Source organism: Aphidius gifuensis, linkage group LG5 (genome assembly GCF_014905175.1).
Source record: "Aphidius gifuensis isolate YNYX2018 linkage group LG5, ASM1490517v1, whole genome shotgun sequence".
NCBI classification, from domain to species: Eukaryota; Metazoa; Arthropoda; class Insecta; order Hymenoptera; family Braconidae; genus Aphidius; species Aphidius gifuensis.
Genome location: NC_057792.1, coordinates 4,468,492 through 4,482,319, shown reverse-complemented (window position 1 = coordinate 4,482,319; position 13,828 = coordinate 4,468,492). Strand labels below are relative to the sequence as shown.

General features: G+C 26.0%; 1 protein-coding gene across 1 annotated transcript; it reads left to right on the top strand.

The window, feature by feature from the left end:
• Positions 1-979: 979 nt before the first annotated feature.
• On the top strand, positions 980-12,094 carry LOC122857022 (protein escargot-like). The gene is made up of 2 exons (XM_044158991.1): positions 980-2,486; positions 6,766-12,094. The coding sequence occupies exons 1-2, from the start codon at positions 2,165-2,167 to the stop codon at positions 8,097-8,099; spliced, it is 1,656 nt and encodes a 551-aa protein (XP_044014926.1). The 5' UTR covers positions 980-2,164; the 3' UTR covers positions 8,100-12,094.
• The last annotated feature ends 1,734 nt before the right edge of the window (positions 12,095-13,828 follow it).

Genomic DNA, 13,828 nt, shown 5'->3' with positions numbered 1-13,828 from the left:
GAACAGAAAATAAAGTAAAAAAAATATTAAGATGTTGCTTTATAATTGTATCGTTAATATCCCTATATATTTTTTTTTTTAAATTAAGACTTGTATAATAAATCAAAATCTAAACTCACGCAAAAATCAAATTTATTTAAAAAAATGAATAATAATAATAACAACAGTCAATTTAAATTTTATTGACCCTTGGAGAATATAAAATTATCCATAAAATAAAAAATAAAATGTATATACATAAAAGTGATATAAATACGATTACAAACAGCATGCACTTCCGTATTGACTGAGGGATATATTTAAAAAAAAATACAAACAATAGTATATAGTGTTATAATTCATGAAGAAATAAAAAAAAAGCAAGCAAGCAAGCTGAGGGTTCGACAAAGTGCACGAAAGTACCAACGTAGTTTATACCAGGTGTTCCATGTGCAAAAGTGTTAGCATGTATATTCATAAATCCAACACGTTGATAATATTTCACATATACATTTGAGACACGTTCGATTAAACTCGGTATAATATATATCACCATTTATTATAATAAGGAAAAATATGAGGGGTGTTATACGAAAAAAAAAAAAAAAGACCGAAGGGAGCAGAGGTAAGCCAAGGGATGAGGAGAACCGAGGAACATAGGTAAGGGCTATGTAAAAAAAAAAAAAAGGGAAAGAAATAAAAGAGAAAGATGAAAAAAGGTTTTGAAGAGTCGCGTTGGCGTGGGTCAGTAGATGAGGAAAAAGAAGGCATGTAAGTAAGGCCAGTGGGATATTCGATACGTGGCTTTAAGGGGTGGTGTACTGTGCCACCCTAACATGGCACGTGGGGTGATGCCAGGTGTTGCCCGTATATCGTGTATACTCGGTAACTATCGTTTTATAATTCGGGTCGATGCGACGATTTAGAGCATGCGCAATTGTCATTTCTTTTTGTCAGCAACCCCTCTGCAATCAACATCTATTCTGTCTGCAATATCACTTAAATTTAAAACAATCATTTTTCCTTTTGTTTTTTCATTTTATCATAAATAAAATACTATATTTTATAAAACAAAGGTATATATTAAAAGTTTCTTTATTTATTGTTTATATTATTTGTTTAAATAATATTTGATTTTTGAGATTAATTTTTCTTGCAAATTAAACATATATAAAGGTATTATTATTTTTAGTATTCAAGTAGTGTGAGTAAAGGTTCGAGTGGACACGTTAGTGCGCAAGTACAATTTTTATCCCCCACCCTTGTTGTGTTTTTTTTTTTTTTTGAATCATTTTTTTTTTCGTTTTTCGAATATATATGTGTGTGTGATACGTAGATATATATATTTCATCCCTTGCCACCGCCTCAACAGTCACTGCTGCACCCCGTTACGCGTTGTGTATACATATTTTTAATTTAAAAGTGGGGTACATTGAAATATTCGTTGGGGCTCATAATAACGAGTGGCAGCAGCGAAACAACATCATCAAGTGGCAACAGATAGTAACGCGTTTAATTTTTCAAATACAAACACACACACACCAAACACCACACAACAACGACATCGACGTCTTCTTCGTCTCTTTCATTATTATTATGTTTTTTTAAATAAAAAAAAATATAAAATGGAGGAGTATATTTATTTGCAATATAATTAATTGTAAAAAAAATAAGCAATAAAAGAAAATAAGTAATAAAGTTATTGTGATAATGCTGAATAGGCACATCATCACAAAAGAGAATAATTATTAAGAGATAATTAATAGATAAAGGAAAAAGGAAAAAAAAGGTACGAAAGAAAAGTGCAAAAAAAAATAAATCAGTCCAAATGATGGTGGCAAATATAATGCTTGAGATTTAGAGCCGATGACGAGGTGCCGTGGTTCTATAACACCACCAAAGCCGGATCGTAATGCGGATCGTCAACAGAGAAGACTGAAATTTAGAGTTAAAAAAATTCGACGAAGACGTCGTCGGTGTCGTGTTGTTGGTGGTGTATAAATATATATTATTATTTATAAATATATAATTTTTTTTTTCTCGTGTGGGTGTGTGTGTGGGAGGTGAATAAAAAGTGTATATTGTTTTTCTTAAAAAAAACCCAACGAAAATCATAAGAAAAAAATTAAAATAATAGTTTTGATATATTATTAAAAAAAAGGGGGTGAATTTCTAGTCATTAAAAATGCCACGCTGTTTAATGGCAAAAAAATGGAAGGCATATCCTTGGCCTGATAGACAAGATGATGAAGATAATCAAGATAATGAAAATTGTTTAGAAAAAACAACAACAACAACGAGTGAGAGTGAATTGATTGACACCGTCCGTGAAAGAAGACGAATGATTGTTGAGACTGAGGATGAGGAGATTGACGTTGTTGGTGATAGTGGGAACGATGGCAACAGGGCGAGTCAGCAGACATGCTGGGGACCCCACAGCCCCACTGCCGGCACCACCGCCCCAAGTCCACCACCACTCAATGCCTCGGGGGCACTTTACTATCATGGTAATATTTTTTTTATTTTTCATTCTTTCAATTTTTTAAATTACACAATAGCAACTACTATTTTCATTCTTTTTTATTTAAAAAAAAAAAAAACTACCCTTGTTGTTTTTTTTCATTTTTTTTGTTGCATGTACTTTGAAAGCATTGTGTGACAATCAGACTGTTGCATTTTTATATATATATTTTTTGTTCCATGTCAATCAATTTGTTTTATTTTTTCAACATTCATTGTAATGTTTTAAATATATTGCCAATTTGCCACGCCCATTATTTAACGTATTATCTAAAATTTATAAAAATATAGTAAATAAATTTAAATAAATTAAAGTAGCAATGATTTTTTTGTGTATGTTTTTTTTATTTTTATTCAACACTTTAATATTTTTTTTTTTTTTGGCTTCTTTCCCTCGCGTTGTTGGCAACAGTTTTCAACGTTTTTTTTTTTTTTTTTATTTTTGCGAATGATTCCTAAGCTACTACCCTTGCGAATGAGGTCGTTTCGCGTGTTGCGCAGACTTGAAAATTTTGTCTCATACACACTCATCGTTACCCTATAATATTTTATCTTTTTTTCGTTTATTATCTTTACATTCTCCCGTTTTGCTTTCTCCCTAGAGATATAAAATTCTTTTATTGTATAAATGGCTGATAAGTAGTATGTATCGTTGATCTATATGTATGTGCACATGCAGAATGATGTTTGGCTTCTTCCCCTCGATATTACTTAACTAAAAATGCTACAATAAACGTGATATTACTCCCAAATGTCGTTGAGTCATGTTCTTATTACCAGCTGTTATATATATATGATTTATTTCATTTATTTTATTTTTGTCTGACTATTCTACAGTATTACTACTTAATTTTTTCATCTCTCTTGGATTCGTTTGATCTATATAAGTATTATGTTTTAATTTAAAAATATTTAATAACATACAATAAAATTTATAATATATTTTTTTATTTTGTCAATGTAATGCTTCCTTTATTGTGGAGCTCCTTTACTCGTCGGCCTTCGATCCGATCGGTGCGCTGCCAGTTGAGCGCCGTAGGTCGATTGCAATATCCAACTTTTTTTTTTTTTATTTTATATATAAAAATATATATCGCTCTGTTGATTATCTATATAGATATTTGTCTCTCTGTGTTGTTAAAAAACCTCGTCATGCTATTATCAAAATATTTTCCCGAAATTTCTTCGTATAATTACTTTTTATTTCTCCGAATTTTCCATGGACCAATTCTAATCCAAAGCAATACAAAATAATGCAAAGTAATCCGGATATATATTCCCACTAGGGATGATTCTCCACACACAAAAAAATCGAAAATCAAACATTTATCAGGAGTCTTTTAAATTTATATTTATTAAATTTTTTTTTCACCAATTTTTGGCAGTATTCCTATTATTTTGGTGCAGTGGATTACGCATAAAATATAACTAAAACTTTAAAACTTGTAGATAAATATATAAAAAAAAGCTTCAATTTAAATATGTATTATATAAAATTTCTTAACAATATAAAAATTTAATTTTTTCTTTTTTTTTTATATATATAACTAAAAAAGAAAAAACTTTTATATACTTTTGTATGTTTTAAAAGTTATATCAAAATCGTGCCTGACCTTTACATTTTTAAGAATATAAAATTGATGCATAAGTTATTTCCGTTTCTTCAGTTTCGACAAACTCAACTGTGACATATACCAAAGTTGAATATAAATTTTTAAGTTTTTCCATTATTTTATTTAATCGATTAACGTGGGAAAATACGGACTTACTCAACAAGTGGTCAGTTGGTATTACGTGACGCGGCATTTCTAATCAATTGTAAAATAAAAAAAAAATAATAATAATATAATAATTATTATTATTATAAAATACTAGCATGATTGTCAACAAAAATAACTCAAGTATAATAATAATAATAATAAAAATGAAAAATAATTTCATTATAGTATAAAGTTATATAGATGTGTATTATAAAAGCGAACAAATTGTGAGGGGTTAAGAGGGGAAAGATGAGAAAGAGGAAATGGATGATGATGAGGAAGAGGAAGAGGAATATAGGAGGGTAGATAAAAGTTTAGTTGAAACGTGGAAAATATCAACAGCGTGCAGCCAAGCGTCCATTCGACGTTATTGATCCTTGCCACCCCTTCACCACCCTGTTGATGAAATGCATGTCTAGATATATATACAGCAAGAGAAAGAGAGAGGTAAAAAGAGAGAGGAAGAAAGTACTTCCCCATCTATTCGAAAGCCCCTTCCGCATCGCTAAAATCTATCTGTTGACTCCTTCCTTTCATTTTAAAGTCAATAATATATAGCAGGACCAACTCTATATACTTTTAAGATCGATAACACAATTTTTATGATTTATTACTCTTTGCTATACTAAAACTACACATATTTTTACATCTATACTGACTACTAAAAATACCAACAATATATATATACAAAAAGTATTTAAGTGTGAAACGCCTTGACGTGTTACAAATTGGATTTTAAACGAGCCTTGCAAAAGTAGCTGTCTCTTGTTAATTTACATATATTTTTTATTATTCTTCTCTCTTTTGGATTTTTTTTTTTTCATGCTAAATATATTTTCTTCTTTTTAAGTCTTGTTCTGATTGCATAATATTTATTTGATAAAAAAAAATAAAATTGATAACGAGTTGAGAAAGATATATATATGAAAAAAAAAAACTGATGCAAAAAAGTAATGTAAATAATAAAAATAATAATCATGATAAAAAGGGGCGTTGGTGTTGCAAAAAAAAAAAAAAAAAATAAAGAATTTGTGATAGGCATCCAAGTGGCACCTTCTGATCGAACGTCGAATTGTAAAATCTTGATAGGAATCACGAATCGTCTACGTTGTCGTTATCGTCAACGTTGCAGCAACAAAAAAAAAGAAAAAAAAATACTTGTTATAAATGATTGAAGGGTTATTGCATCTAGCATGAAAATATATTATTTTAATATAAAACTTGAATTTTTTAAAGATTAATATCTCGTGTCTATTTAGGAAGTAGTATGTATTTTTTTCGTACACGAAGCATAACTGTATTTTTTTTATTTTTTTTTTTTTTCATAGATTGTTTTTATATCTAGGAAAAAATTGGTCTCCCTAGCTGTAGATTTAAACGGCAACATGTGGTAGTCACAGCTGTTGTCGTCACAGGAAACAAAATACCACCTGGGGGAGACATTTAGTGTTTATCTTTATGCAATATTATTATATGATTTTTTTATTCATGTTTTTATAATTTCTTGTACGTGTATATATTTTTTAAATATAATTACAACACTATTTAATTATTTAAAAATAACAATGTTTCTTTCTCAATTGTTTTTTTTTTTTTCCAATGGAAATGAATAACGGAACTTTATTTTGAATTAAATATCGTTCAATGTCAGTTTGTTATATACAGTGTTCCCTTGAGAAATCCGTTTGGGTCGAAGGCGTGTTCTGAATGAATAATGAAAATTTCCGGTGATCGCGACGATTTATTACTATCAATAAGACAGACGAGATATTATAAATTGACATTGAGTATAAAAAAGAAGAAGAAAATTTTTACCTATATATATATTGAGTGGATTGTGGATCATATTTTATCTTTTATTTTATTTTTATAAATAATGATGTAAAAGACAGTTGGGTTTTTTATTTTCTTCCTGATAATCCTGATCATAGAAAAAATATCGCAAAAGAGGCCTGTCATATTTTTTTTTGTTTTAACTGACCACATCAGCCGGATGAATTTGATGGTAAAAAATATATAGATTATTATTTTTTTTACAACGTTATTGATGTATTGAGAAAGGCTATATAGATTATAGAAAAAAAAAAGAGTATATAAAGGGGACAAATATGATGCAGATAATCTGAACAGAAAGACTACATATATGGAGAATAATCCTGGGGATATCAGCCTTCCACTCGATCAGACTGATCACCGACTTTCCGTTGCTTCTTATTGCACTTGAATGGCTTGTTTTTTATATTTATATATTCGTTATTTGATAAATTTAATAAACATACTATTTATAATAAATTTATACACGGCAAAAAAAAAAACAAGATAATTCAATTTGATGATTAGTATATTTAAATTGATTAAAAAAAAATATTAATTTCTTTTTTTATGTTTTTTTTTTTTTTGTAAACACCTGTTGACCTGTATCAATTTTCACATAAATATATGTATACATATACAATGTGAGTGTATTTGTGTGGACAGAATGCTAATAATATTTTTTAAATTTCAGGGTATACACACGAGTCATGGTTACATCATGAGGAACCACCAAAATATGCAACACTTCGATCAGCTGCAGAATTGGCACGTCCCATAAGTGAATCACCTACTCCTGATTCAAATACTACAATATTAACACCACCACCAACATCTTCTTCTTCTTCTTCCTCATCATCATCATTATCATCACCATCATCACCACCAGTTTCTCTACAAACATCATCATCACAAATTCAAAATATTCCAAGAAATAAAAGTCTTGCAATGTGTTTTACAAGTACTGGAACAGCATTGTCTTTACCACCAAAGAAAAAAGATATTTATCGTCCATATAGTCTTCAGCCTTGCAATGATATTATAAGAAATTCAGCTGAAGAAGAATTATCAGCAGCACAAGCAATATTGGATTTAAGTGCATCACCAGCAGCTCCAAATAATTCTATATTTATTCATACATTATCAATACCACCACCAACACCAGTTATTCAACAAACACAACCACAACAATCATCATCATCATCAACAACACAATCAGTAATAACAATTCATCAACCAACACCAATTCCAGTTTCTGTACTAGTACCAGTACCATCACATAATAATATACGTCAAGATCAGAATACATCAGAAACAGAATTATCAATTGAAATAAATTCTGATGATACAAATAGCAATAATGGAAGCAATAAAACAGTAGCATATACTTATGAAGCATTTTTTGTATCTGATGGAAGATCAAAACGTCGTTCAACAACAGCATCATCATCATCATCATCAACAACAGCAACAGCAGCAACAGCAACAGCAGCAATACCAGAAAAAGAAGCATCACAACCAGAAAGACCAAAATTTACATGTACTGAATGTGGTAAACAATATGCAACATCATCAAATTTATCAAGACATAAACAAACACATAGAAGTTTAGATTCACAGTCAGCTAAAAAATGTATACATTGTGGTAAAGCATATGTTAGTATGCCAGCATTGGCAATGCATGTATTAACACATAAATTAGCACACAGTTGTGGTGTTTGTGGAAAAATGTTTTCACGTCCTTGGTTATTACAAGGACATTTACGTAGTCATACTGGTGAAAAACCATATGGTTGTGCACATTGTGGTAAAGCATTTGCTGATCGTTCAAATTTACGTGCACATATGCAAACACATTCATCAGATAAAAATTATGAGTGTTCAAGATGTCATAAAACATTTGCTCTCAAATCGTACCTGAATAAACATCTTGAATCAGCATGTTTACGTGATGATGAAATGCAATTATCAGAACAAGATACAGCATCATCTGGTCATCATTCACCACAATTAAATCGTGGATTGTAGCATACTGATGATGATGATAATGAAAGTTGTCATAGTTATTTAGATAGCTAGCAACTTTTAAATGAGTAAACACAACAATACTCACAGTTAGATGAAAATATTCAATTAAATTAAATTTATTATATGCAACAGCAAATTTTAAAAGAGCCAGTACAAGCCAGATTTAACTGGAATTTAAAGAAATTTAATTGTCAATTTGATGAGCTATTGATGCTTGAAAAAAAAAATACGATAAATAATACTGTTGAGTGCTTATTTTAATTAATTGAAATGTAGATTAAGTAGAAAAGTGCCAGTTTACGGAGCTTTTGCGAGTCTTTGATTTTGCGTGGGACCCATCAAACTAATCAAATATTCCTAGGAATAAACAGTCAAAAAAAAAAAAAAAAAATTAACAGACCTAGGAATTATGAAAATGTCTGCGTTTTACCAAACAAGAAAAAAATAAAAAATCTAAATTTATCAAATGGCATACAAAAACCTCCATAATGCCATTTTTTTTTTTTTTTTGTAGAAAATAAGTAGAAAAGTGCCAGTAGTCAAAGAAAGAAAACAAACAAAAAAATTAATTAATTAAAATTTCATTTAAAAAAATAAAGAAGAAAAAAAAAAAAAAAAAAAAACGTCCAATAATTGTTAAGTCAAAGATAAACAACAAATATTACAAAAAAAAAAAAAAAAAATTCATCGAACTTGCTTGTGACGTCCACAATGATACGCAGTTCTAGTCATTCTAGTCGATTTGTTTATACCCCTATAACATAGGGTATTAAATTAATAATAATAATAATGATATATAAATATACAAAAATAAAAAAAATAAAAATATATACATAAACGAAAAAAAAAAACCAAAAAAAAACCAAATAAACAAAAAAAAAAAAAATGCAAAAAAATATATATATATAAATTAATTTTAACAAGAAAAAAAATATAGTTTAATTAACAAGCATTAGTTAATGCAAACGAGGTTTGTAAATACATATATATATTTAAAAAAATCAATGAAAAGACATTGATGAAATAAGAAAGACAAAGAAGGAAAAAACATTAGCTGGCCAAGTTGAAAAGTCGTGCAAAAATAAGTACACAAAAGTTGGTAAATCTTTGACTAAAACTATAATCTTTTAATCTAAATTTTTTCCCTCTTTAAACTGACTTTTTATCTGTATAATTTTTTTCTCCAAGTTATTTTGACTTTTCATAACAACAAGTATTTTTTAAAAAAATTATGGCCTCTATTAAAAAGCCACATTTATTTATGGTAGTTTATGTTCGTCACATTAATGGATGCGGTAAAGTCTCAGTCTCACCCTCAATATTCACCCTATATATTTTATCGTATATACATTTATTTAACATTGGCTTCACAACTTTATTCAACATCACGTGATATTCATGACAAAGAACATGTTAAACTTCAATAAAATTATCATTTATTTAATTTACTCTAAATTTTATAAACAATATACGCAACAACTTGTCGCATCTATTTATCCTCAAATATAATTTGTCATAAAACATTTTACAATAGAAGTAATATTAAAAAAAATATATAAAAATTCCATCAAGAGTCAAAGATTAAATATATTTTTGATTCTTCAATAAAATTGTGGTTTAATTTTTAATAATTACATGAATATGTAATTTAAAAAAAAAAAAAGTTTAAACATATATATATTGAAATACGAGATAAGAGGTGAATAAATCTCGAAGCAATGTTTCGGAAACAACGAATTATGATAACATCGAAATATATTTATTCATATATTAATTAAAAAAAAAAATTATATAATAATTCCGAGGTGCATGCTTATTTTAGGCGCTTTAAAAAAACTTAACAAAAAAGAAAATAAAATTCACAATTAAGCAATAGTTTTTTGCATGTCATGTAGAAAACACACATTTACTTTTTTTTTAAAAAAAAAGTAATAATAATAATACCAAATTTAGTATATATATTTTTCATTACGTTGATAATTTTTTTTTTCTTTTTCTTTTTTTTTGCTGATTAAAATGTGCATGCTATTAAACAGTAATTAAAAATAATTACAAAATAAACGCAGAATAAATATTATAAACTAGTCATTATTAAAATCAAATTAAACAAAAAATTCCAAGACATTTTTTAATGTCAAATAATAATAATATTATATAAATTTCGTAAAAACGAATAGTTATAAATAATATTTTTACGTAGAATATATATAAAATATCATAAATAATATATATCTACACAAAATAATAACAAAAAAAAAAATTATAATAATTTTCGCTTTGAAATAAAATTTCATTATAGATAAATAAATTTATCATTGATTTAAAAATAGAGCAATAAATATAAGCAATATTCTTATCATAAAAATAAAACTATAATATTTATTCGTGTCAATATGAAGAAAAATAAAAATTGTCGATTAATATTTAGCTCTAATTTTGAATGAAAAAAAAAAAAAGAAAAACAATGGCATACTGTTACAGCATCATAAAGTCAAATTAATATAAATTTATTATTAATTTATTATTAATTTAGTTAATTATTAATTATAAGTTCTAGTCAAATTTTAATTTTTAAATAATTTTGTTATAATTTCAGTGAATTTTTTAAAATGCTAGTCTCATTTATTTATTTTAATGTATTTTAAATTATTATTTATTATGTCAATACAACGAATTATGATTTATTAATTTGTTTTTATTTATTTATTTATTATAAACAACTTGTGTATAATTTAAATAATTTTATATTTTTTTTTTTCATAGCAAAATTATGGGAACGCTTAGCTGGAATTAACGAAAGAAGAGCATATCTAGGCTTTGTCCTTCTTCGTAATTAAAAATAATAATTAATAATACGGGATTATAAAATTTAATTAAAAAATAATATTAATAAAAAAAATAGTTTATATACGAAAAGCTCAACCCCTGTTATCGCGAGTCCAACGTTACTAGAGGTGCTCAAAAATTACGTGTACAAAAGAAAATAATGATTTAAAAAAAATAAATAAAAAATTCATATTTAAATTAACGAGAAATTTAAAAAAAAAATAATAATATTTGATGAAAATATTTATTGATATATTAATAGATCATTTAGAATATTTGTAGATTATTTTAATTAAGCTTCACTCTTGTATCGTATTGACTCTGACTTTTCGTTTTTTTTCATTTTTGTTTTTTTAAACGAGAACGCTTGACCGGATTTATTTTATCTTGCATAATTGTTCCGGTATATATTTTCATTGAAAAGAAAAATAATTAACAGTCTAATTTTCCTCAATTTTCTGTGTATTTTTTTTTTTTTTTTTCAATTAAGAAACGAGTATATTTACGAAGTGAGATGCTAATGATCTTGTGTTGATAAATGTAAATTAAATAACAGGCTTTAATTTTTATAATTTGTTTCAATAATTTTTGAAAACTCTGTATCTCTTTCTAAAAAAAAAAAAACATGTGTTGACTTAAATACACATGATTTTAACCGTCCCACTGAATTAAAAAATTCGAAACCTGATAAATTATCAGACTGATGCAGGTTATTACTGAGGGAACATTTTTCGTTAATATTTAGCAAAAAAAAGACCTTGTTTGAAATAGAAAAGAAAAAACCATCAGGATAAATTTTTAACTTATGTAACTAGACATTAGACCTAGACAAACCTAGATAAATTCATTTAGAAAAAAAAAAAAAAAACGATAAATAAAAGCAACAATTAAATAAGATTAAATAAATAATGCGCTTATGAGGGACGAACATTGTGTTCAGATATATAGTCTTAGTTAACATCTGAATTGATTTTGAATAATAAATATTTATTTACAAATTTAATTAATTAATATTTTGCATTGTAAAAAATTAATAACTAAAATAAATATACTCCATCTGTTTTTAGTTCACCTGAAAATTAATTATAGGTGTTGCCATTGGTGAAAACACACACACACAGTGACGTTATTATCTGATTGTAGATTAAAAATTTAAAAAAAAAAAAAAAAAGGTGAACAAGTCACGTAAACAGGTGACTTTATCGTCGTGGAAGAAAAAAAAATTAAATGTGTTATTTAAAATATACTGCTCTCACTTCGATAAAACGTCGCCAGCATTTATTTTCTTTTTAAATTTTTTTTTTTTTCAAAATTAAAAACCCATAAACCCGCGATGCATTAGCTGTATATTTTTTAAAAAAAATTTATAATATTATTCTATATATTAGCGCACATTAAAATTATTTTTTAAATTAATTTTTAGATAGTTATTTAATTACATTTAGCTTTACAAATAATTTTATTATTCTTTTTTTTTTTTAATGCTTGATTGAAAGAATAAAAAAAAAAATTAATTTAAAATAAATAAAACGTGTAAATATAGAGACAAATATGATTAGAAATTTAGTAAAAGATTGGGAGATAATATGAAATTATAATAACGTAGTTGATTGATGATTATGAAACGTAATAAAATAAGTTATATTAATACTGGCGAGAGATGGGTCCCCAGTGGGCCAATATTCAATAAATATCGGTGTGAATAATAAATAAATAACAATTTTATTTAAAATATTTTTATACCATTATATTATTTGTCATTTTGCAATAATAACTCTCCACTCATATGCTAATTATAATTATTTTTTAATATATATCTTTAAAAAAAAAATTAAACAAATAAAATTAATTGTTAATTTATAAAATATTATAAAGCTGAATAATAATTTGAGTGATTATTTTAAATTTTTAATGATTGAAATGTTAAGTGATATTTTGATAAATAAAATGTTTGGCCTAAAAATAATATAAACATTTAGCTTTATAAATAAATAATTAACAATTAATTTTATTGTTTTTTTTTTTTTTTTTTTTTTTTGTCATTTAATTCTTCATCTAATTCTAAATTTTCATGTTATTAATTTATTTTTTAAATCCTCAAAATAAACAATAATGAAAATTATTTAAAAAACATTTTTTTAACAACAAACAACGTTGAATATATATATTAAAATATGTGTTAAAGTCAAAGTTATAAATTTAGATTTATAACTATACCATGTCAATGATAAATTTCAATTATAGTAAAAACTAGTCAATATTTGTCATTAGTCAATATTGAAACTGTTAAAAAAAAATTATCTAAATGTGAAATTTAAAAAACATAAAAAATTATAAACAACAATTTAATTTAGATATTTGTAATTTTGAATTTAAAATCATTATTTAGCAATTTATTATTTGCTCTAAAATTCTATACTTTCTCAAAGCCAAAAAAAAACAAAATAATAAGAAAAAAAATTTAACAAATGTGTCACTTTTGCCGCGACTTATGAACCACTAGTAGAAAGATAACTAAAAAAAAAAAAATATGAGAAATTGAATGTTCGCAATTATTAATAATAAAATCATAAAAAAATAAATTCAAAAAAAAAAAAACATTGCATGTTTTATCTTCTATACTTTCAATGAATATATCTATTTCTGTTTTTTTTCATAAATCTAATCTTTCTCTCTGTTCTACTTTAAAAACCTTCTATATTATTTTTTCTGTATATGTGTGATCCTCTGTGTATACTCTGACTTGCTATCTACAAAAAATGTAAAAATTTAAAAAAAAAAAAAAAGATTATTATTGCGTTTTAAGACGCGAAAAAAGTGCCTAAAAAAAAATGAAAAAATATTCCAAATTATTCTGATAGCATATTGAACTTTCCATATAGCAATGTCAATTAGAATTATAA

Excerpts from the sequence above, each read along its gene's own strand:
- LOC122857022 (XM_044158991.1), top strand. The coding sequence starts at position 2,165 with ATGCCACGCTGTTTAATGGCAAAAAAATGGAAGGCATATCCTTGGCCT. Across the intron at positions 2,487-6,765 it reads GGGGGCACTTTACTATCATG|GGTATACACACGAGTCATGG; the intron begins GTAATATTTTTT and ends TTTAAATTTCAG.